Source organism: Cetorhinus maximus, chromosome 1 (assembly GCF_964194155.1).
Source record: "Cetorhinus maximus chromosome 1, sCetMax3.hap1.1, whole genome shotgun sequence".
In the NCBI taxonomy this organism is placed as follows: Eukaryota; Metazoa; Chordata; class Chondrichthyes; order Lamniformes; family Cetorhinidae; genus Cetorhinus; species Cetorhinus maximus.
In genome coordinates, this window is record NC_135879.1 from 82,264,775 (window position 1) to 82,291,489 (window position 26,715).

A 26,715-nucleotide genomic window follows, 5' to 3' on the forward strand; every position below is an offset into this window, starting at 1 on the left:
GGTTTTGTGAAATCGGGAGTTGAGTTACTCACTGCAGAATCCCCAGCCTCTGACCTGTACTTGTAGCCACAGTACTTATATGACTGGTCCAATTCGTTTCTGGTCAATTGTAACCTCCAGTATGGGGGATTCAGCAAGAAGAATGTAACTCTGAGAGATGTGCAATCAATCTAATGTGTGGTATAATGGTATTGTCATTGAATATTAAGGAGCGATGGTTGGATTTGCTCATGTTGGAGATAGTCGTTGCCTGGCAATTGTGTGCCACGAATATTACTTGCATTTATCCCAAGCCAGTATGTTGCCCATGTCTTTCTGCATGTGGGCATGGGCTTCTTCATATCTGAGGATTTGCAAATAGCATTGAACACTGCAATCATCAGCGAGCATCCCCACTCCTAATCTTATGGACGGAAGGTCATTGAAGCAGCTAAAGATGGTTGGGCCTAGGATACTACCCTGAGGAACTCCTGCAACAATGTTCTTAACAGTCATCGTCTCATTTGACCAAGCTCTCTCTGTGTTGCCTGTAGATTTTCATAAACATAATCTGCCTTATAGGATTCATGTTGATTTCCTTAATGAACTTGTTTTTTCCAAGTAGCATGGAGAAATAGAATCCTTGGCAGAAAAAAATGGCATCTTGTTGATTGGAGCCAAACTGTAGCATGCATTAGATTGCATGTACATCCCTCCAGGTTAGATTCTTCACATGTTCACTTCTTCAGGAAACAAAGTGCCTCTTTTAGTATTCGGCACATTAAGTTTCAGAGTGATTAGAGATCATTTTGGTAGCCATCTTAATTTTTGTTAACATCCAACTTTTAGTGATGTACTGTCAAAGCAAGTACAAGCAACCGTTACCAAGAGGCAGTTTCTGATGCTCGTTCCTTTATTAAAGGAATTGAAGTCAAACATTTTTTTCTTTCCTGATGGGTAAAATCATAAGTTAAGTTTGTCGAGACTAGATTAAATTTTACGTTCCTTTATTGTAGCTTTTTCAGTTGTCAGTTCAACCATTTTAATTGAATGTATGCAGTAAGATATATACATACTTGTGTTCCCTAGGTATTCTGGAAAGAAACCTGTCAATTTGGGCAATAATACAAGGCTTGTGGAATGGATGCCCCAAAATGATTTACTTGGTGAGTGAGCCTAAAAAGTGGATGGGGGAAGGGGGAAGTTCATCTGGAGCATAAACTCTGCTATGGATCTTTTAGGCAACATGCCTGTTTCTGCACTTTTAATGGCTACATTTCAAAAGTACTTCATTGGCTGCAAAGAGCTTTGGGACACCTTGAAATTGGGTAAGATGCTGCATAAATGCAAAAGTCTGTCTTTCTTTAAATACCAGTATCCAATTCCTTCACGTTTTTACTTAAATGTGCTTCCACCATCCTTTCAGGTACCAGCTCATAACTTTTACTTTTTGTCCCATATTACTCCTCCTTTTCCCAATCGCCTTAAATCTTTGTGCTCTGGTTACTAACCCTTTGGCCACTGTACGTCTCTTGTTTATTCTGTTGAAACCCTTTATGATTTTGTACAGCTCCATTAAATATAACCTTTAAGAAGAGCAAATCAGCTTCTTTCGTCTCTTCACATAACTAAAGTCCTGTATTCCTGGTACCATTGTAGTAAATTACCTCTAGCCACTCTTCAGGACCTTGGCATAATAAAGTGTGATGTTCAGAATTAGCTACACCACACCAGCTGGGACTTCAGTGATTTGTAAAGGTTTAGCATAACATTGCTTGCTCTTATATTCTGTGCTTTCATTTATAAAGTCAAGGACCCCATATGCTTTTTAATAGCCTTCAAGAATTTATTTATGTACACCCCCATGAGTCTGTTTCAGCACCCCCTTTAAAATTGTACCATTTAGTTTATATCGCTTCTCTTCATTTTTTTTACCAAAATGCAACACTTCACATTTCAGTAGTAAATTGCATCTGTCATACGTCTGCCCATTTCACCAGGCTACCTTTGTCCTCCTGAAATCCGTTACTATCCTCTTCACTTAACCTGCAAACTTTGAAATGATGCCCTGTATACCCAAGTCCAGGTCATTAATAGACATCACAAGGAGCATTGGTCCTATTATGGACTCATTTCTATTCTGAAAAACAACTATTCACCTCTGTACCTTGATGGGGTGCCTTCTGTTCCTAAGCAAATTTTGTGTCCATAAAGCCACTATTCCTTTAATCCCATGGACACCAATTTTACCGACAAGCCTATTATGTAGTACTACTTCAACCACATTTTTAAAAGTTCATATTCCCAGGGGTTCTGGATGCAGTGGTGCTCCCATGAAATGCTATATGAATTCTGCACCCCCCAATTTCATACTGTCTATCTTTTACAAGCTTTATTGCGATGCACCAAAATATAAGGGAGACAGAGTCTGTCAATATTGAAATAGAGAAACCACAGGTTTTCAGTCATCACTGATGGATCTGGTCTGAGGAGGACCACCTGGGAATTTGGTAGAACTGTGGAATGCAATCCAAAGATTTGGCACAACCTTGTTGGAATGTGAGGTTTGGTTTGCTGGTGGATTCCTAATGTCTGTCGGTGAGGTGAAGAACAGGGCATGTGCCGACAAGATAGAGTGGGATCGGATCCAGTGTCCAGCAGCACGAGATCCAGGGCCAACTGTCCTCAGCTGCTTCATCAATGACTTTTTCTCCATTAGACGTGGGCTATTTGTTGATGACTGCACATCAATTCCGTTCTATTCACAATTCCTCAGATGGCAGTACCATTGCCAAATTCCACATCAACAACACCCTGAGGGTGACCATTGGCCAGAAACTCAACTGGACCAGCCTTATGCACACATGCCATGACTGCTACATTAAATTATATTTTGGGTATTCTACAACAATTGGTTCACCACCTGGTGTCTAAAGCCTTTTTACAATGTACATGACACAATTTAAGAGAGGAATTGAACACTTTGTTTGGGTAAGTAGAATTGTAGCAACACTTGAACCTTGATATGATGCAGAACAAAGCAGACTGCTTGATCAGCACTTCACCCAGTAGGCTAAACATTCACCATCTTCATCACTGGCATACATTTGCTGCACTGCGTACTGTTCACAGGGTGCATTGTGGCAACTAATCAAGGTGGCTTCAGTGGCACCTCCCAAATCTGCAACCTTCACCACACAAGGTCAAAGGAGCAAGTGACTGTGAACATCATTTATCACCTCCAAGATTCCTACACATCATCCTGACTTGGACAAATATCACAACTGCTTCATTGTCATTGACTCAAAATCCAATTCCTTAGCCAACAGCAATAAAGGAGCACCTTCACCACATAGACTGTAGTGATTCAAGGAGTCCTGACACTACCTTTTTGGGATTACTGTCACAGCTCTAATTTTTAAGAGAACTTTTAATAAGTATTAAAAGATGCAACAATACAGTGAATACATTTAAAATGTTCTTGTGCAGTATGTTTCATTTTTAAGCCCTAATTTTGGAAACTTTTAAAAACTTGTTTAAAATGTTAAATGAAAACATTTTCAGAGAGCGTTTTGAATGATTTAAAGTCACAAGATCAGTAAACTGCTCTGTAATTTCTCAGTTCGGCATTTAACATTGCACACACTATAGATTCACAGCTAGTGGTTACAGCAGCATAGTCATCTTTATGTAGGTATTTGGGAAAAGTTTGCATGGGTCTTCACATAAAACACGTGGCCTACATAAAGTCAGTCTACCATGACATTAAGAGACAGCAATACATTATCAACTACAGGTCAAGCAAAATTAAGAGGGTAGGGAATAATTGGACCAAGATTGACAGGACAACAGAATCCTTCTGTCTCTCCTCCACTTGCACACCCCTGCCCTTACATTATACTGGATGAATGGGACAGACACTCAGTAAAAGCAGTAATGAAAATCGCTGGGAACGGAATTTAAGATATGAAACTAGTACGACCAAAGGACCTTGTACCTTGAGGGGTGCCTATGAAGGCAAATAAGCAGTTCTTGCCAATTCAGTGGTACATTTGGACCTTAACGGTCTATTTCAATGATGCGAATGCCAGTGCAGACTCACTTTTTGCTTGCTAATTGGGCCAAGTTAGTCCTGTATGCCCCAGTCTTGACGAAAGGATCATGAAATGTGCACATGCACAACCAACAAAGCATCAATTTCTACCCTCTGATTGAATAAATTTCTTAGTGGCATGCCAATTTTCCACAGACTTCTTCAAGTGTCTAAATTCTGCCTGCACGCTTCATCTGACATGGCCAAGAATGCAACTTATTTGATACAATGAGTATGCGATGATTTTAGTAGGAATTTTTAAAAGCCAAATGGAGAATTGCATTTAGGACGTGCAGAAGAATTGGTACTGAAGCAACCTTTCATTATTCTTTCCTTTCATTATCTTTTTTTCCTTTCCTTTCATTATCTTTTTTCCTTTCATTATTGGAAATAAATTACATACATTACGTATGACATCTCAAATTCCTACTCCTCCCACCCCCCCGCCCCCAAACAACGACTTGTATTTAGTAGCACCTTTAATACAGTAAAACATTCCCTGTCATAACACCAAGCCATGTAATGAGATGTTAGGACAGATGACGAGTAGCTTGATCAAAGTAGTAGATTTTAAGGAGCGTCTTAGGGGAGAGAGAGGCGGAGCGGTGACTGGTCCTTATGGCTGATGCAGCTGAAGGCACAGTCACCAATGGTGGAGCAATTAAATTTGGGGATGCTCAAGGGGACAGAATTGGACGAGCGTATCAATCTCGGGGTTCTGGGGTGGAGGAGGTTAGTGTTAAGTAGGGGTTAGGTTGTGGAGGATTTTAAAAATGAGAATTTTAGAATTGAGGTATTGCCAGATTAAGAGCCACTATAGGTTAACAAGTAGAGAGCTGTTGGTTGGGCAGGACTTGTTGCAAGTTACAATGTGAGCAGCAGAGTTTTGAATGTACTCCAGTTTATGGAAGGTGGACTATTCAGGTGCCAGGAGAATGTTAGAATAATCAAGTCTAGACGTAACAGGCATGGATAAGTGGTCGATGGATGCCCTTGCGAATGGAAAGTTGTCTCAAGTGGTGTTCCACAGGGCTCGGTGTTGGGACCCTTGCTGTTTGTGTTATATATTAACGATTTGGACGTGAACATGGGGGGCATGATTGGGAAATTTGCACATGACACAAAGATTGGCTGAGTAGTGGATAGTGTAGAGGATAGCCATAATCTCCAAAACGATATAGATGGGTTGGTGGAGTGGGTTCAAGTAGACAAGGCTGTAAGGAAGGCATATGGAATGCTCTCCTTCATTGGCAGAGGTATAGAATATAAAGGTAAGGATATAATGTTGGAATTATATAAAACACTGGTGAGGCCACAACTAGAGTATTGTGTGCAGTTCTGGCCATCACATTTCAGGAGGGACATAATATCTCTGGAGAGAGTGCAGAGGAGGTTTACAAGAATATTGCCAGGGTTAGAAAAGTGTAGCTACAAGGAGAGATTGGATAGGTTGGGGTTATTTTCCTTAGAACAAAGAAGGCTGAGAGGTGACTTGATTGAGGTGTACAAAATGATGAAGGAATAGATAGAGTGGACAGGATAAAATTGTTTCCCTTGCTGGAGAATTCTAGAACCAGGGGAAATAGATTCAAGATAAGTGGCAGAAGGTGTAGGGGGGACATGAGGAAGAACTTTTTTACGCAGAGGGTAGTGGGTGTCTGGAATTCGCTGCCCAAGTTGGTGGTAGAGGCAGAAACTCTAAACTCTTTTAAAAAGTACCTGGATCTGCACCTAAAGTGCTGTAAGCTGCAGGGCTATGGGCCGGGTGCAGGAAGGTGGGATTAGAAAGGGCACCTGGGTGTCCTCGGGCTGGCATGGGCAAGATGGGCCGAATGGCCTCCTTCTGTGCTGTAACTTTTCTATGGTTCTATGAGAATTTAAGCAGCAGATGAACTGACGGGTACAGTTTGACAAATTTAAACTATTAATTGGAAAAAAAATACCAAAAAGAGGTACTAGACTTAATTTTGCATGTATCGCTGACCATGTTGTGTCCTGCACATTCATTGTGGTGGGCAGGTTTAAAATTTATTTTGTATTTTATGTACAATATATGATGTACTTTTAAAATTGTTAAACTCTTATTAGGATAAGCAATAATATTCAAGGTAATGTGCCATACTTTCACTATTTCTCAATTTTGTACCATTTCATTTGGAAAAAGATGGTTGTTACAGGGATATGCTTTAAAAGCCTGTTTTTTTTTTTAACCCTTTCAGGTGCTGAAAAATCTGGTCACGGGGGGTACTATTTCCATTACCAATAGCTTGTTCAAATTTTGGATCAGACTTTATTGTTTAAAATTATTAACTTCTGCAGAAGTATGCAGAGAAAATGTGCTTTATGTTGAATGGTCTTCAGAAATGTTTATGGCAGCTGTAGTGCATATTAAATTGGATGTACTCTTTTTTGATTTGAACATATTTACTTTTGAAATGTACTTCACTGTGAACTAATAGTTTTATTTGTATGACTGTAGGTCATCCAAACATCAGAGGATTTCTAAGCCATGGTGGTCTGAATGGTATCTTTGAAGCGATGTACCATGGTGTACCTGTAGTTGGGATTCCCCTTTTTGGTGATCACTATGATACAATGACCCGTGTGCATGCCAAAGGCATGGGAATCTCAATAAACTGGAAAACTATGACTGAAGATGACCTATATAATGCAATGTTGACAGTGATTACTGATCCACGGTAAGGGGAGAAAACTATTCTCTTCAATATCTTGCACGAGTATAAGGATTGTAGGATTGGCAAAAACTTGGTTAACAAGGTATTTTGAAGTGTTGAAACAGGTGGAGAGAGTTTAAAGTAGGAATTAATCTTCGAGGGGGTTACATACAGTACAAGTTCACTGGAATTACTTCACATTGAAGAGTTAAGTTATGGGGATGGATTGCATAAAAGTCCGGTGTATTAACAGGTTTAAAAGTGATCTAATCAAGGTGCTTAAAATGATCAAATGGATGTGGTAGTACAGATAAAGAGACTATTTCCTGTGGTAGAAGCATTCAGAACAAAGAGACATAATAAAATTAGAGTTAGGCCATTTAAGAGTGGAATCAGGAAGCACTTCTGTCAACAGATAATAGATATCTGGAACTCTTTCACCAAAAGATTTGATATACTGAGATGATTGAAATTTTTGAGACTAAGACTGATAGACCTATCAAGACATATGGAGCAAAAGTAGGTAAATGGAGGTGACGTATAGGTCAGCCATGATTTACTTGAATGACAGAAAAGTGTTAAGGAGCTGGGTGGCTACTCCTATTCCTATAAATTGAAGAGTAGAACCTAAATATGAAGTCCAAGGTGAGAAGACTATTTGAGCCATTGAGTCAACAAGGCTGCCCCATTCAGGTTCTAGATATTTAATCCCAGATTTGCATGGTTGATGACCAGATGCTTTTGGTCTAATAACATGCAAATCCTTTCTCTTGACCATTTGTTGGTGGGTATGTGAACTGTAGAAAGATAAATAGATATGTGAAATTTTTAACTAAATTTGCAGTTTGATCCTAGCTGCCTATAATTGAGCTTTATTATAAACTAATAAGACATGCATTAAGATGATGGTTTAGGGTACAAGCCAACAGTAAAATAATCTAACATTAAAAATGTGAATGAATTGTATTCAGTATTAACATTAATTATAAGATAAAATATTCCCAGTCAAAACAACAAAAAACATTTATGCCCAATTAATCAGCAACATTAGATTGAACAACTAAACCTGGTCAGTCATGAAGCCTTTCAGTATGCTTTAGTGGGGAGACAGTGGCTAAGTGGTAATGTCATAGATTAGTAATTCAGAAACCCAGGTTAAAGCTCTGGGGATATGGGTTCAAATCCCACTATGGCAGTTGGTGGAACTTGCAATCAATTAATAAATCCAGAATTAAAAATGCTCATCTCAGTAATGGCGACCATGAAATTATCATCGCTTGTCACAAAAATCCATCTGGTTCAACTAAACACCTTTTAGGGAAGGAATCTGCTGTCCTTGCATGGTCTGTCTTGCATGTGAATCCAGAGCCTCAACAATGTGATTGCCTCTTAAATGCCTTCTGAAATGGCTTAGCAAACCACTCAGTTGAAGGGAAATTAAGAGTGAGCAACAAATGCTCACTCAGCAACACCCACACCCTGCGAAAAGAATAAAGAAGTAGCTTTATAGCCTTGATGTTCTTGGTCTAATCAGTGGGCTGCGTGAAGTCATTGAAATATAAGCCCACAATTAGAAGTTCCTAACTACATATCTGTCCTTCAAAGGAGCCACCAAGTATCATTGGCCCTACCACCAGTATGCTTAGATAGCTTATCTGTTTGAGTTTCACCTTTCCTACTAGTTTCAATTGAAGACATTTGACAAACTCCTTTTGAAAGTCTGAGTAAACTGGGGCATCCATAAGAGGTCCAGTTTGGTTACTTCCAAAACCATCCTGTTTCCTATGATAACTGAGAGTCTTCAAGATATTGATTTATAACATCCAGCAGAATGTTTCACATATATTTTTGGAGTAAAATATTGAAAGGCAAATTGTGAAGAAAGTAGTTAATGCTTTACAAAGCATTGATGAGGATATAGTATCAAGCAACTGGAGTTCCTAAATGTTTTGTATAAAGTAAAATAGTGATTACTGATGATGAAGATAAAGTGTTAGCGACTGAAAGAAGGTAGGGTCCCAAAAAAAGATGGCTTGTGCACAAAGATACTTGAAGAAATAGTGGGCCATGTTGCTCAGGACCTTTACGGAATAATTAGCATTGACAGCTGAATAAGGTAGAGAGGTCATGTTGGAGTTGTATAGAACCTTGGTGAGGCCACAGCTGGAGTACTGTGTGCAGTTCTGGTCGCCACATTATAGGAAGGATGTGATTACACTGGAGGGGGTGTAGAGGAGATTCACCAGGATGTTGCCTGGAATGAAACATTTAAGTTATGAAGAGAGGTTGGATAGACTTGGGTTGTTTTCGTTGGAGCAGAGAAGACTGAGGGGCGACCTGATCGAGGTGTACAAGATTATGAGGGGCATGGACAGGGTGGATAGGGAGCGGCTGTTCCCCTTAGTTGAAGGGTCAGTCACAAGGGGGCATAAGTTCAAGGTGAGGGGCAGGAGGTTTAGGGGGGATGCAAGGAAAAGCTTTTTTTTACCCAGAGGGTGGTGACGGTCTGGAATGCACTGCCTGGGAGGGTGGTGGAGGCGGGTTGCCTCACATCCTTTAAAAAGTACCTGGATGAGCACTTGGCACGTCATAACATTCAAGGCTATGGGCCAAATGCTGGTAAATGGGATTAGGTAGGTAGGTCAGGTGTTTCTCACATGTCGGTGCAGACTCGATGGACCGAAGGGTCTCTTCTGCACTGTGATTCTGTGAATAAAAGTCTTGAAGGAAAGAGGATACCACCTACTTGGAAACTATTGATAGCGCCATCACTAAGACATTAGGAACCATCCTAAAAAGTGTAGAAAAGGATGAAACACAGGCAAAATTCAGAATTTAGTGAGAGTGAGAATTTGCTGCAGAGGGGAAAAGAGGTGGTACCTTACTGCCCCCAATTATTTAATTGGTTTGTGTAAGCTTGCAGTATTTAACTTTTTTGTCCAATTTTTGGTGTTTAGTGTAAGTTAGTGTGTAGGAAAACAACCTAAAACAAACTAAAACATATATAATAATAATATAGAATAAGGTATGGCGGAGCAGACTGGGTACCTGGACTTCAGAATGTGGAAGTTTGTGGACAGTGAAAACTCTGTCAATTGAATACATCTGTAGCATATGGCTCTTTCTCAAATCTCTTGGACACAGGATCTTGAGTTTGAGTGTGAGTTGGAGGCTCTTCACCATAAGAGAGGGGAAGCAGTATCTGGATACATATTTTTTTCTCTTCTCATGAGAGGTGCAGATTCAGAATAAGGTTAGTGTGACTGATCGTGTTCAGAGTAAAAGTAACAGAAGTGAGATAGCAAACAAAGGACTGCAGAAACTGATCCTATTGAACAAGTATGATGTACTTGCTACCTGTGAGCATCAGGATAAAGACTGTCAGAAGGACAGCCAAAATGCAGACCATGAGCAGCTTGGAGCAAAAGGCTGTCCAAAGTGGGGAGTAGGAGAATAGGGAAGCATAATTTTTAGGGAACAGATGGCATTCTTTGAGAGCAGGATCACGCATCCGAGGTGGTGTGTTGCCATCCTGTCAAGGTGAGGGAGATCTCAAACGGGCTTGAAACAATATTGGTAAGGGAGGGAGAGGATCCAATTGTTGTGATCCATGTTTCTTTGCCCTTTGAGGCAGAGGTGACCATGCCCATCGTTTGGGGTGTTTGATAGGGTTCTGGTGGGTACACAGGTGACTGCTAAGACTGATCTGTGCCTGGAAGGTTCTGCTGCAACTAAGACAGGATACCCCAGATGATTGAGTTTTGGTCGAGTTGCTGGCTTGAATTTCTTCGTATTTTCTCTCTGTCTCTTATATGCGCTTGCTTTTGAAGGAAGCCACACCTTTTTTGGTTGTGCCAGGCACAGCGATCCTGGGCGAGCTTCTCCCAGAATTGGAAGTCAATATCAAAACTCCCAAGTGAAGCCTTCAGTGTCCTTTGACTGCCATGTGAGCACATCTCAGACTCAAGATCTCAATAGAAGATTCGCTTTGGTGAGTAAGTGTCAGGCATTCTGGCTAAATAACCAATCCAAGTCAGTTTTGACTGTCTTAATATGCTGGATGCCTGTGAGAGTACTTCAGTGTCTGGTATTTTGTCCTGCCATCTGATCTTCAGAAGTTTTCAAGGCAGCTTAAGTGAAAGTGATTGAGCCTCTTGGCATGATACTGGTACGCAGTCCAAGTCTCTCAGGCATATAGCAGACTATTGCTCTATTGAGTTTCAGTTTAATGGGCAGACTTCTCTTCGTTTCCAGACTGATGTTCAAAGTCTGTCGAAGGCCATGCTTGCTTTGGCAATTCTTGCATATGTCTCGTCATCAATACAGACAGCTCGAGAGAATGTGCTGCCGAGCTAAGTGAACTTTGCTGCTGCTGATAGGTTCTGGTCATGGACTGAAGCCTTGGGCTTGAGATGGGGCTTTCCTGGAGCAAGTTGGTACATTACTTCAGTTTTCTTGCTAATATAGACTGAAGATGTTGCATCCATTCGTATTGCACATCCAGCTCTGAACCGTCAGCTTGTGCAAAGTCATCGGCAAACAGCAAATCATGAAGTATGTTCTTGGAGACCTTGTTTTTTGCCTAGAGTCATCTCAAATTGAGCAACTTCCTGTCCAGGCAATATTTGATTTTGATGCTAGGATCAACATCATGGAAGGTATTAGAGAGCATGGCAGAGAAAAACATGCTGAAGAGGGTTGGTGCTGACATGCAGCCCTGTTTAACTCCATTAGTGTCTTAAGAATGGGCCAGAAGAGACACCATCATTCAGAACATGTACAAGCATGCCATCATTAAACTGTCAAACTATTGTGATTAATTTCTCAAGGCAGCTAAATTTCACCGTTACCTTCCAAAGGCCCTCATGGTTGACTGTTCAGGTCAACAAACATGGTGTGGAAGGCAATGTTCTGTTCTTTTAATTTCTCCTGGAGCTGAGTAACACTAACATCAAGATAAAAACAAAAAGGAAATACATCATGTTGGTGGTTCCTCGACTGACTGACTCTCTGCAGCAGACCGTGGCCAAGGTACTAAATAGTTAAGAAGGATTCTGGTGAAGATTTTGCTGGTGATGGCGAGGAATGAGATTCCTCGCAGAAGATTGGCGAGTTCTTTTCCACTTTTACAAGTGGACAATGGAGGCATCTTTCTATTCTTGCAGGATGGCTCCTTGCTCCTACATTGACTGAAAGAGTTCAGTGAGTTATTTGACCAGGCATTGACCTCCAGCTTTGTAGACCTCAACTGGAGTAACATCGGCTCCCGGAACTTTGCCACTTGACAGGAGTTTGGTTGCATTTGTTGTTTCTAACTCCATGGGAGGTTCAATAGAGAGCAGCTGACGGAAACCCATATTAGCCTTTTGATTGCTTCTTCAGTGATGATTGAAGGCAGATTGAGGATGTGGTTAAAGCACTCTGCCCGTCTTTCTCTAATTTGGGCTTTTTCCTGTGAGCAGTGTTGACCTGTCGGCACTGAGGATTAGTGATGAACCAGTAGACTGGGGCCCATAGACCGATTTCAGAGCGTTATCGAATCTCTTCTCGTCTTTGTGGTCTGTGTACGACTGAAATCTGTCCCCCTTCTGATTCAGCCAAGTGTCCTGCCTCTCTCTGATCTTGCATTAAGAGTTCTGTTGATGTTTTAGTAGGCATTGTGCTTAGATAATGACTTGTCATCGAAGTAAACTCTGTAGAGGTGATGTTTCTCCTCCAGTCATTTCTGGATTACCTGTTTTCATCAAACCAATGTTTATGAATGGTAAGGCTTGGGGCCTCTAGAGCAGTGGAGTACACTATATCCCCAAAGTTCACACATTCATCCTCAATGATTATGGATAAGGATAGGTCTGGTCCTCAAATTGAGATTCTAAATTGGAGAAAGGCCAATTTTGTGGAAATGAGAAAGGATCTAGGAAGAGTGGATTGGCATAAGTTGTTTTCTGGCAAGGATGTGTTCAGTAAGTGGAAGGCATTCAAAGGCGAAATTTTGAGAGTGCAGAGTTTGCATGTTCCTGTCAGGATTAAAGACAAAGTTAACAGGCATAGGGAACCTTGGTTTTCAAGGGATATTGGCAATCTGGTTAAGAAGAAGAGAGAGGTGTATAGCAGGTATAGGCAACAAGAAGCAAATGAGGTACTTGTAGAGTACAGAAAATGTAAGAAAATACTTTAAAAAAAGAAATCAGGAAGGCAAAAAGAAGACATGAGGTTGCTTTGGCAGATAATGTGAAGGTAAACCCGAAGGGTTTCTACAAGTATATTAAGAGTAAAAGGATAGTAAGGGACACAATTGGTCCCCTTGAAGATCAGAGTGGTCGTCTATGTGTGGAGCCTCACGAGATGGGGGAGATCTTAAACAGATTTTTTGCATCAGTATTTACTCAGGAAACTGGCATAGTGTATAAGGAAGGAAGGGAAACAAGCAGTAGTTTCATGAATCATATAGAGATTAAAGAGGAGGAGGTGCTTGCTGCCTTACAGCAAATAAAGGTAGATAAATCCCCCGGGCCTGACATGATATTCCCTCGGACCTTGAGGGAGACTAGTGTAGAAATTGCAGGGGCCCTGGCAGAAATATTTAAAATGTCCTTAGCCACGGGTGAGATGCCAGAGGATTGGAGGGTAGCTCATGTTGTTCCGTTGTTTAAAAAAGGCTCCAAAAGTAAACCAGGTAATTACAGGCCAGTGAGCCTGACGTCAGTAGTAGGTAAATTATTGGAAGGTGTTCTGAGAGATTGGATATATAATTATTTGGACAGCCAAGGGCTGATTAAGGATAGTCAGCATGGCTTTGTGCATGGTAGGTCGTGTTTAACAAACCTTGTAGAGTTTTTCGAGGAGGTTACCAAGAAAGTAGATGAAGGAAAGGATGTGGATGTTGTTTACATGGACTTTAGTAAGGCCTTTGACAAGGTCCCACATGGGAGGTTAGTTCAGAAGGTTCAGACACTTGGTATCCATGGAGAGGTTGTAAACTGGATTCGAAATTGGCTGTGTGGGAGAAGACAGAGAGTGGTAGTGGATGATTGCTTCTCAGACTGGAGGTCTGTGACTAGTGGTGTGCCCCAGGGATCTGTACTGGGACCATTGTTGTTTGTTGTCTATATCAATGATCTGGATGATAATGTGGTGAATTGGATCAGCAAGTATGATGATACTAAGATTGGAGGCGTTGTGGACAGCGAGGAAGGCTTTCAAAGCTTGCAGCGAGATCTGGACCAACTGGAAAAATGGGCCAGAAAATTGCAGATGTAATTTAATGCAGAAAAGTGTGAGGTGTTACATTTTGGAAGGTCAAACCAAGGTAGGACATACACAGTAAATGGTAGGGCACTGAGGAGTGCGGAGGAACAAAGGGATCTGGGAGTTCAGATACATAATTCCCTGAAAGTGTCGTCACAGGTAGACAAGGTTGTAAAGAAAGCTTTTGGCATACTGGCCTTCATAAATCAAAGTATTGAGTAAAGGAGTTGGGATGTTATGGTGAGGTTGTATAAGACATTGATGAGGCCAACTTTGGAGTATTGTGTGCAGTTCTGGTCGCCTAACTACAGGAAGGATATCAGTAAGATTGAGAGAGTGCAGAGAAGATTTACTAGGATGTTGCCGGGTCTTAAGGAGTTGAGTTACAGGGAAAGATTAAACAGGTTAGGACTTTATTCCTTGGAGCGTAGAAGAATGAGGGGAGATTTGATAGAAGTTTACAAAATTGTGAGGGGTATAAACAGAATAAATGCGAGTAGGCTCTTTCCACTTAGATTAGGAGAAATAAACATGAGAGGACATGAGAGGGTGAAAGGAGAAAGGTTTAGGGGGAACATTAGGGGGAACTTCTTCACTCAGAGTGGTGAGAGTGTGGAACGAGCTACCATCTGACGTGGTAAATGTGGGCTCACTCTTAAGTTTTAAGAATAAATTAGATAGATACATGGATGGGAGAGGTCTGGAGGGTTATGGACTGGGTGCAGGTCAATGGGACTAGCGGAATAATATTTCGGCACAGACTAGAAGGGCCGAATGGCCTGTTTTCTGTGCTGTAGTGTTCTATGGTTCTATTGCAGTGAGTGTCTATTTTTGCTATACACAGGGAACTTCAGAGTTTCTCTGAGAAATTCTTTTTTACTGCCTGCTTGTGCATTGAGATGTTTCTGGACGTTCATACCCTGGGGGCATCAGGAAGATAGATCTCTAGGTTTAGTTTTGAAATAAGACTGTGGATAGTCCAGCAGTCAGTGTTGCACATGACTTCCATTGCACGTAAATCCTGCTTGTCCCTCTGGTGATGAATTAGCGCGTGCAATCAAGCTGTCGTCTTGTGATTAGGGAGGCTAGAAACTGGTGATTGAGTTCATGCTCTGCACACACCTTCAGCAAGAAGAAACCATTGATTTTACAACTGCCAACCCTGTTTTTTTTGATTACCCCTTCCCAGGCCTGGTTATCTGCACCAACTTTTGCCTTGAAGTCACCAAGAGAATGATTAGCTTGCCTGACTTTGGCACAGTACAAACAAGGAGTGGAGGTCATCGCAGAATTTATCCTTGACTTCATTATGGTTGGCCTTTAATGTAAGAGGATTTGAATACAGGGGAAACTCATTCTTGCTGCAATTGTATAGGGCCTTGTGTTGTGTACAGTTTTGATTTCCTTATCTAAGGAAGGATATATTTGCCATAGAGGGAGTGCAACAAAGGTTCACCAAACTGATCCCTGGGATGGCAGGATTAGCCTATGAGGCGAGATTGAGGAGACTAGGCATATATTCTCTAGCATTTAGAATGAGAGGTGATCACATCGAAGCATACAAAATTCTTACAGGGCTCGACAAAATGAATGCAGGAAGGATGTTTCCCCTGGTTGGGGATTCTAGAACTAGGGGACACAGTCTTGGAATCAGAGGTAGGCCATTTAGAACTGAGATGAGGGACTTCTTCACTCGGGTGGTGAATCTTTAGAATTCTCTACCCCAGAGGCCGGTGGAGGCTCAGTTGTTGAGTATATTCAAGACCGAGTTTGATAGATTTCTAGGTATCAAAGATATCAAGGGTATGAGGATAGCATGGGAAAATGGCATTGAAGTAGATCAGCCCTGATCTAGTTGAATGGCAGAACAGGCTCGAAGAGCTGAATGGCCTACTGCTCCAACTTCTTATGTTCCTATGGTTATGGTAGGGGTGTCCACACTGAAAGCTGATTGCTAGTTGCCATGCAGGGAAGTTTAAGCACCATCAGATTGTTATTAACACCCTTGGGAAGGCAAGCCAACTTGGATGAGATGGTTTGTGACAGCAAAGCTTGATGTCATTCTTTTCCATGGTCGCTCCAAAACTATGTGTAACTTGCATCGATTTCCTTGAGCTGGTCCTCCTTAGATAGGCGAATATAGCCAAAGGTGGTAACCTGGATATTGTACATAGCCAGCTCTCAACCAATAAGAGCAGTTCTTCTCTCAGGTCTGTGTACTGTGGCGGTATCCATGAGGATGCGCATGTTCCATATGGCAATGGCGACTGGTGTCACCTTTACTTTTTTTGAGATTGTCTTACAACCATATTGATGGGGTCCCTGCCAGCTGTGGCTTGCTGACGAGGGTAAGTGTGAAGCAGAAAATGTTTAGGGCACCTTTTCTAGCCCTTTCCTCAACTTGGAGCGGTGAGCAATGTGGTCCTGAAAAGGGCTCCTCAATCACTTGGGGCTGCCAAGTTCTGCTGCTGCGTTCTTTCAGTGAAAAATGACCCTATGGCCTGAGCGACCTGTGTGCAGGTTTGCAGCTACAGCTCCCAGTGAATCTACAGCTCCTACCATGTGGCGAGCCCATTGCTACAGGACTTGTGACTTAGAGATGATGGATGGATCTAGCAGCTAAATTAAAGAACTGGTGCTCAAGGGTTATTAACTCTGGATTAGCAAATTAGAGATTTAAGCATTTGGCTGAAAGAGTGGTGTGGGAAAGTGATGTCCCATTTCATGGGACATTGGCTCTAGTATTGGAACAGGAAGGAGTTATATCATTGGGATGGGCTCCACCTGAACCAGGCTGGGACCAGGGTCCTAGAAGACACCTCAGGTGGAAAGGTTAAAATAAAAATTAGTTCTTAAGCAAATGGAAAGGAAATGAGTAGAGTGACAGTCAGAAATTGTGCTTTAGGAGCTACAGATAAAGGGAAAACTCAAAGATGTTAAGTAATCATAACAGGAGTGAGAAATAAAAATTGAGTAAAATATTTAGGGCAAAAGCACAGGTTAGGTTAAGTGATCCAAATAAGCATTCTTTCAATTGACTGAATTGCAGGTGTAAATTCAACTTGCATGGCATGGTCACCATTGCTGAATCATGGCTGCATCAGGGTAAGGACTGGGAACTAAATATACCAGGTTATAAAGTTTACAGGAAAAATAAGGAAAATTGCCGAATGGACGAGTAGCTTTAGTGATTAAGGATTAAAATCACCTTCAATGGTAAGAGATGACAAGAAGTAAGTAGGCAGTAGAGTGTTGAGAATTAAGAAATTAAAAATGATTTAAGACTGCATTGGGAGTTGTGTATAGGACCCCTGGTGATAGCTGTGAATCTTCAATTGTCTTAAAGCAGTTATTAGACAAGCATGTTGTAAAGGTAGAGTGGTTTTAATGGGAGATTTTAATTTACTTAGGGATTGGGATGAGCAGACTAGTATGTCAGAAAGGTAGTGAATTTCTGTGTCTGGGAAGGTTTCTGCAGCAATATGTCCTAGAGCCAGCAAAGGGGATGCCATATTAGATTTAGTAATAAGCCAGATTTAGTTAACAACCTAATAGTGCATGAACATTTATATAATACTGATCATAATATGATAGAATTCAATGCAGTTTTTGAAAGGAAGACAATTAAGAAAGCTACCAAGCTTCAAGATTTAGGTAAGGCTGACTTCAGTGGGATGAGATAGAGACTGTCCACTGCAAACTGGGAAAATCTGTTAATGGTGTAACATGAACAATATAAGATCGGTGGGAGCTTTGCAAAAAGAATTTAATGCGATATAGAACTATTTTATACTCCCAACGGGGTAAGAGCTCTGTTGCCAAAAATGACAGCAACAGACAACCACAAAGATAAGCAACAACATTAAACTAAAAGAAAAAGCATACAAACAATGCAAAGTATAGCACAGAACCTGGTGAATGTGAAAGATGCAAAGAAAAGCAAAGGGTCAGAAAGCCGATAGTAAGAGCTACAAAAAGGAATAGGAAAGAAAATTTGGCAGGGAATATCAAAAACAATTTCAATTGTATTATGCAAGAGGGTAAAGGCAGCAGACGTATCCGAACACCACCCACCTACAAGTTCCTCTCTAAGCCACGCACCATCCTGACTTGGAACTATATCATTTGTTCACTATTGCTAGGTCAAAATCCTGAAACTCCCTTCCTAACAACACTGGGTGTATGTATGCCACACAGATTGCAGTGGTTCAAGAAGGTGGCTCACCACATACGGCGATGAGGGATAAGCAACAAATTCTAGCCTTGCCAACGATGCTCACATCTCACGAAAGAACAAAGGGAGCAATGTGGGCACCTTAAAAATGGATCAGTGGTATTCTCAATGAAAACAAAAAAAGGGTGGACATGTTGAATAATTACCTTGTCAGTACTTGCAACAGAGGGAAGTAGTCAGCATGTTTGCCACCTCACGGAATCTATAATATTGAATTAGTGTAAGCAAAATAGCAAATGAAAGAAATAATGGTACTAAAGTGACAAATCCCTTGGGCAAGATGGTTTCCATCCCAGTATTTTAAAGGAGGTAGGTTAGAACGCTGCTGATCCCCCAACTATAATCTCCTAAAGTTCTCTTGATTCGGGAACCTATTGATTGGAAAATTGCACGTCACTGGTCCCTTTTAAGGTCAAAGGGAAATCAGAGAATTATAGACTAGTTAACTCAACAATTGTTGGAAAATTATTAGTCTACAATTAAGGATAGGATGACTGAACACCTTAAATTTTAGCTGATCAGAGTGCCAACATGGATTTGTAAAGGATTGAGATTTTTGCAGAGGTATCTAAAGTAGTGGGCAGGGGAATGTCTATGGATGTTATTTATATGCACACCAGAAGGCATTTGATTTTTTTATTCTTTCATGGGATGTGGGTGTTACTGGCAAGGCCAGCATTTGTTGCCCATCCCTAATTGCCCTTGAACTGAATGGCTTGTTCAGCCATTCACAGGTCAGCTAAGAGTCAACCACATTGCTGTGGGTCTGGAGTCACATGTAGGCTAGATCAGGTAAAGATGGCAGATCCCCAAAAGACATTAGTGAACCAGATGGTTTTTACAACCATTGATATTTTCATGATCATTACTGAAATTAGCTTCATTTCCAGTCTTTTATTAATTAAGCTTAAATTTCATCAAATGCTGTCATGGGATTTGAACCCGTGTCCCCAGAACATTAACATGGACTTCTGGATCACTAGTCCAATGACATTACCACTATGCCTCATCTCCCCTTTAAAAAGTTCAACATAAGAGGCTGTTAATTAAAGTTGAAGCTCATGGAAATGAAAACAAATTATTGACCTAGTTAGGAAATTCACTGAGGCAGGAGACAGAGCAGGGACAATGAATAGGCACTATAATTGGCAGGACGTACCTGGTGGTATTCCACAGGGGTCTGTGCTAGGGCCGCAACTATACACCGTATTTATTAATGACTTAAATGATGGGATAGACCATAAGACATAGGAGCAGAAATTAGGCTATTCGGCCCATCAAGTCTGCTCCGCCATTCAATCATGGCTGATCAGTTTTTCAACCCCATCCTCCCGCCTTCTCCCCGTAATCTTTGATCCCCTTACGATTCAAGAAGCTATCTATCTCAGTCTTAAATACACTCAATGACCTGGCCTCCACAGCCTTCTGTGGCAATGAATTCCATAGATTCACCACTCTCTGGCTAAAGAAGTTTCTCCTCATCTCTGTTCTAAAAGGTCTTCCCTTTACTCTGAGGCTGTGCCCTCGGGTCCTAGTCTCTCCTACTAATGGAAACATCTTCCCCACGTCCACTCTATCCAGGCCTTTCAGTATTCTGTAAGTTTCAATCAGATCCCCCCTCAGCCTTCTAAACTCCATCGAGTATAGACCCAGAGTCCTCAAACGTTCCTCATATGTTAAGCCTTTCATTCCTGGGATCGTTCTCGTGAACCTCCTCTGGACCCTCTCCAGGGCCAGCACACCCTTCCTGAGATATGGGGCCCAAAATTGCTCACAATATTCTAAATGTGGTCTGACCAGAGCCTTATAAAGCCTCAGCTGCATATCCCTGCTTTTATATTCTAGTCCTCTCGAAATAAATGCCAACATTGCATTTGCTTTCCTAACTACCGACTCAACCTCCAAGTTAACCTTAAGAGAATCCTGGACTAGGACTCCCAAGTCCCTTTGCACTCCAGATTTCTGAATTCTCTCCCCATTTAGAAAATAGTCTATCCTCTATTCTTCCTACCAAAGTGCATGACCTCACACTTCCCCACATTATATTCCATCTGCCACTTCTTTGCCCATTTTCCTAACCTGTCCAAATCCTTCTGCAGCCTCCCCGCCTCCTCAATACTACCTGTCCCTCCACCTATCTTTGTATCATCTGCAGACTTAGCCAGGATGCCCTCAGTTCCTTCATCTAGATCATTAATGTATAAAGTGAAAAGTTGTGGTCCCAACACTGACCCCTGCGGAACTCCACTAGTCACCGGCCGCCATCCTGAGAAGGACCCCCTTATCCCCACTCTCTGCCTCCTGCTAGACAGCCAATCTTCTATCCATGCTAGTACCTTGCCTCTAACACCATGGGCTCTTATCTTACTGAGCAGCCTCCTGTGCGGCACCTTGTCAAAGGCCTTCTGGAAGTCCAAGTAGATAACATCCATTGGCTCTCCTTTGTCTAACTTACTCGTTACCTCCTCAAAGAATTCTAACAGATTTGTCAGGCATGACCTCCCCTTGATGAAACCATGCTGACTTTGCCCTATTTTATCATGCACTTCCAAGTATTCTGAAATCTCATCCTTAATAATGGACTCTAAAATCTTACCAACGACCAAGGTCAGGCTAATCGGCCTGTAATTTCCTGTCTTTTTCCTCACTCCCTTCTTAAACAGGGGGGTTACATTAGCGATTTTCCAGTCCTCTGGGACCCTCCCTGACTCCAGTGATTCCTGAAAGATCACCACTAACGCCTCCACTATCTCTTCAGCTATCTCCTTCAGAACTCTGGGGTGTAATCCATCTGGCCCAGGTGATTTTTCCACCTTCAGACCTTTCAGTTTTCCTAGCACCTTCTCCTTGGTAATGGCCACCATACTCACCTCTGCCCCCCCGACTCTCTTGAACTTTGGGGATGTTACTCGTGTCTTCCACCGTGAAGACTGACGCAAAGTACCTATTCAGTTCCTCCGCCATTTCTTTGTTCCCCACTACTACTTCTCCAGTGTCATTTTCCAGTGGCCCAATGTCCACTTTTGCCTCTCTCTTACCCTTTATGTATCTAAAAAAAACTCTTGCAACCTTCTTTTATATTACTAGCTAGTTTACCCTCATATTTAATCTTCTCCCTCCTTATTTCTTTTTTAGTTGTCCTCTGTTGGTCTTTGTAGGCTTCCCTATACCATGGTTTCCCACTGCTCTTCGCCACATTGTATGCTTTCTCTTAAGCTTTTATGCTGTCCCTGACTTCCCTTGTCAGCCATGGTTGCCTCGTCCTCCCTTTAGTATGCTTCTTCTTCCTAGGGATGAATTTTTGTTGTGTCTCCCAAATTACTCCCAGAAACTCCTGCCATTGCTGTTCCACTGTCTTTCCTGCTAGGCCCATCTCCCAGTCAATTCTGGCCAGCTCCTCCCTCATGCCTCTGTAGTTGCCTTTATTCAACTGTAATACTGTTACATCTGATTCCAGCTTTTTGCTCTCAAATTGCAGGGTAAATGCTATCATATTATGGTCACTTCCTCCTAAGGGTTCCTTCACCTTTTGCTCCCTTATCAAATCTGCCTCATTATACATCACTAAATCTAGAATTGCATAGGAAGCTACATATCTAAATTTATCAGTGACACAAAGATTGACAGTGTTCTAGATGGAAATGTAACATTACAAATTATTGGTGGATTAAATGAAGGACAATAGTTTGACACACATTTCAATGGAGGCAAATGTGTGATCATCTACTTGGACAAAAAATGAATAGAACAGCCTACTTTCTAAATGGTGGAAAGTAGAAACAGTGGATGACCATACAAAGATGTGGGGGTCCAGGAACATAGACCATTAAAATCTCATGAACATGTATAGAAAATAATCAAAAAGTTTCAGAATACATGGGGATGGAAGTCATTCTTTAGCTATGCAAAGCCCTGGTTAGATCACATCTGGAGTAGTTCTGGGCAGCACACTTGGGAAATGATATGTTGACCTTGGAGGGAGTACAGTTAGATTTACCAAAATGGTACCTGGACTCCAAGGGTTAAATTACAAAAGAGATTACAGAAACTAGGATTGAACTCAACATTCCCTCTTTTTGTTGTGCATGACCTATTCATTTAATTGCATGGACCCTAACCACGTAATGAAATTTTAAATGCTTAGAGGAAACATTTGATATATTTCCTAGAATTTGGAATTTTAAGAGATGATTTGATTGAAGTTTTAAAATATTATTGACAGCAGACAAGTAGAGAAACTATTTTTGCTGTTTGGGGAGTCTAGGACTAGAGGCCACAGTCTAAAAATTAGAGCCAGACCTTTCGGGAATGAAATAAGGAAATATTTCTACGTGCAAAGGGTGGTGGAGTTTTGGAACTCTCTTGCCAATGGTAATTGATGCTAGATCCATTGTTATTTTTAAAACTCCAATTAATAGGTTTTAAGTAAAGGTATTAAGGAATATGTGCAATGATGGGTATATGGAGATAGGTTGCAAAATCAGCCATGATCTCATTGAATGGTGAAACAAGCTCAAGGGGGCTAAATGACTTACTCCTGTTCTTGTGTTTCTAATATGGAGTCATCAGGGCAAGTCAGCATAGTTTTGTGTGCTGGGTGGGGGTGATTATTCATACCGAACAGGCTTGTTAGAATTATTTAAAGCGTTATTAACCTTGGGATGATACCAATGGCATGGACATTGCCTATCTAGTCTCCACAAAGATTTGATGGAGTGCCTTAAGTAGTTTGGTTCTGTAAAGTAGAAAAGCATAGAATCAGTGAGCATTAGCAGTTGTGCATGGAATTGTTAGTGTTGGGAAATAATAATGGAGTCAGTGCTATTCACATTGTACATCAATGATTTTGGAAGTGAGAATAGAGGAAAAAAACAATTCAAAATTTGGTGAGACAAAGTGGGAGGATTGCCAACCATACAGAGCAGGCTAATCAGATGCATAATGGATATGGATGGATTGTGAAGTTGGGCAAATGCAAAGTGATAAAACTTATGAAGGAAGATAAACATTGAAACCATCTGCAAAATATGCAGTAAGAAATAACACGTGGAATAGAACACCAATCGCAAGACACGATACTGAGCCTATAGCAGGAATTAGTTAATCTATATCTGGAGTACTATATGCATTTTTAGTCACCGCAGCCTAGAAAGAACATAATGACATTTGAAATGGTGCCGTTAAGGACTGCCAGTTTGCCAGCTATCAAGACAGCTGATCTGCAACTGAGACATGCTAATCGGTTTGCTTTCCAAAGTCTTTATCCTTATTAATATGCCTCATTTGTGACAGATCAAATTTTCTGTAAAAGTAGAAACTGCATCAGAGATTAATATGGTTTTGGAAGATAATACAAATGGTAACAATTTAATTTTATTGTTGTAATCTTGCTTATGATGTATGTAGTCGGCTAAAAATTGAAAACTATTTTCCAGCGTTATGTCCAAAAAAAAGGCAGCATTGTTGGATTTCAATTGTCCGTCAGATGTAGCCTATTTTCCACCGAACACACTTGTATTTTTCAGGAATTCAAAAAAAGAAAGCGTTTAATTATTTATTATATCTGTATCAATGAAAATTATAGATACTTTGAGATTTGTTTTTGTGCCTGGACAAATAGATTAAAAGATTTTATGCCCAGATGAAACATCAAGTTAGTGGGCATTTTGATGCCTTAAGTCTAGAAAAGCAGTAAAATCTTTATCTGCATTGTAACTAATAGTTAATTGCAGTTTTCATTGATTCTATACTTTAATGGCATTCCCTGTCTATACAGCACTCAATGTTTTTATCTTTCATTTTAGCTACAAGCAACGTGCTGAACAATTATCTCAGATTCATAGAGACCAGCCTGAACATCCTGTTAGTCGAACAGTTTACTGGATTAACTACATCCTCCGTTACAGTGGGGCAGAACATCTTCGTGCTGCTGTTTATAATATCCGGTTCTACCAATACTTCTTGTTGGACGCAGTTCTGCTCGTTTCATTGAGCATTGTTGTTGCATTCAAGATAGGATTGTGGATAGTGAAGCTGGTTGCCAAAAGGTTTTCATCTAAATTAGTGCATGGTAAAACTAATGGACACTGCTACAATGGAATAGCAAATGGTAAACATCGGAAGAACGGTCACGTCAAACATGAAAAAAAAGTGAAATGAATAATCTTGTCCATCCTGTAATATTGGGAAAGATTAACAGATAACTATACTGTTGGTATAATACCACCTGTGTAACACACTACTGACAGCATTTAGGAAAATAACTGTGTTAACATTCTCCACCATTTAACCTCATTTTGCCTAAAATTCTATGTGCTGACTAAAGGACCGATGAGCACAATTAAAAATGCAATACTGTACATCTGATCCTTGGCATTTCTGCACAAATTACTTTGGCACTGAAACTATAAGGGCCTTAATTCTTGGAAAGTTTTATTATGAATTTTTATAAATTGTTTTGTGATTTATTAAAGTGTGTTGTGTGCCCCACTTTTTTAAAAAGGCAAAAAAGATGAAGGGTTTGATACTTGGGTAAAATTAGTTCAGTTTGATTTTTTTCAGTTTTGTTTGTGTTGATAGAAGATTATGTTAGCTAAGACTATATTGAATCATGCACTAATTCAATTGTGATGGTGATCTAGTCAATTATTGGACCCAGATGAAGATGTTTGACTTGTTACAGCGAATGTCTTCCCTTTGGTGGAAAACATGGTCAGATCTGATTGCGAAAAGATTGGATGTGTTTTTTCACCATTTCTATAATTCTTAATAGATTGGGCATAAATCCAGGTATCCCTCATACATAAATCATTCACAAAATCAAAGCTGGCATGTAGTTTAATTGTCTTGTTAGGTAGTGCTCAATGATAACCTAATTTTCAGCTTTATTTAGGCATTTTCAAACTTAATCACAAATTGTGTACCTTACAAGATTTAGATTGGTATAATTCACAACTGAGAAATGAAGCACTATTACTTTCAAAATGATTGAAACAATACGTTTTTAAGTGCACAATATACCTTTGACTGTTAAGTGCTCTGCAAATCCCATTTAAAAATACAGCATTTGTGATGGGTGGCAACATTTTCCACATCGCACTTCACTGAATTTTAGGTGTATCACCTTTTCTACAGAGTAATTTATTAATGTATATTAAAATGAGGAATACAGCAGTAACATGATCATCCATTATAAGCTAATTTCAGAATATGCATTGAATGAATGTGGTCTGAAAATTAATTTATCACCTAAATATTACAGGCTTTAGATTCCATCATGAATGGACATTTTGGGTATATGAACCAAGCTGAATCTTTATATTCTTATACTTCTACCTCTTGTTCCACTCTGTCTTGATACACAATGGATAAACATGAGACCAGTTCACATTTGCCTGCACAAACAAAGCAGCTACATATATTGTTACCCATCACTTGCCAAAGTATTTTTACATGGTCTTTATATTTTCCCATTAAAATATAGGTGAATAGTTTGTCAATGGATGTTAATTTTCGATGGCTTGATCTTGGCAGCTTCCTGTTCTTTTGAACATCTTTGGGGCACACAATTCACTAACTACTGTACTTAACTGTAGCCCAGTGCTGCTTTTCTGTACCTGTCATAGTTTGTCTACAGTGTGATGTGTTTACTTGCAATACATACTAGCCCTGCTGTGAGTGTAAATTTTATTTATTGTAATTAGAGTTCACATGTCTGACAAAGAAACTAAGAGCATCTCATATTCAACATTGCTATTGCCTCCTCGATTTTTACTAAGTTGTGACCCAAATAAGGATTGTATTTTATTTATATCCCACTTGGAGCCACAGATGACCACTGAATGTAGGAAAATAGGCGTATGAACAGCTAATAACTTTAAATAACTGAACAAAACAAAGTTGATGTAAAAAAAAATTACATTACTTTCATTTCTGTTCAAAGTTCTATGCAATACTGCCATGAAGTGGCCATAGGGAAAGCAGATTAACTGCTTTGGAAGGCAATGAGTGGTGGGGTGATAACTAGGTAGTCTTAACGCGTACTGTATGCAGATATTTGTTTTTAAGTAAAATAACAGATACAGTGTCTTCAGGCTGTAGTATAGTTGGGCTAAGGCTAAAGCTGTGATAAAGTCGAGCAATAAGCACTGATTACATAGCCTGGAATTTTTTTTTATATATGTATATATAAAAATGTAAATGTCTAATTCCACCTACAGTTTTAAATACATACACTGTCATCTGTTATTGCAACAAAGGTAAATAAATGCAAAAACATTGATAGTTGTGTGTATGCTTTACAATTGCTATAATAATGCATTGTTGCATTACACGCTTGGATAACTAGAACGTTTTTTGGAATATTTTACACTTTGCCATTATACTCGTCCTTCACTTGATAGTTTAAAAATGTAATGGGATTTGTCTTTGTAAGTTAAATAGAATTATATTTTCATGTACTCAAAAGAAACAAAAAGTGATAAATC

General features: G+C 40.3%; 1 protein-coding gene across 1 annotated transcript in view; it reads left to right on the plus strand.

Annotated features, from left to right (window-relative positions):
* The window catches only part of ugt8 (UDP glycosyltransferase 8), a 79,448-nt gene extending 52,938 nt beyond the window's left edge, over positions 1–26,510 (plus strand). The window contains exons 4-6 of the mRNA XM_078542910.1: positions 1,069–1,145; positions 6,552–6,771; positions 24,034–26,510. Coding sequence (XP_078399036.1) covers positions 1,069–1,145; positions 6,552–6,771; positions 24,034–24,388 — 652 coding nt within the window. The 3' untranslated portion in view covers positions 24,389–26,510. The remainder of the gene's footprint in view (positions 1–1,068; positions 1,146–6,551; positions 6,772–24,033) is intronic.
* The last annotated feature ends 205 nt before the right edge of the window (positions 26,511–26,715 follow it).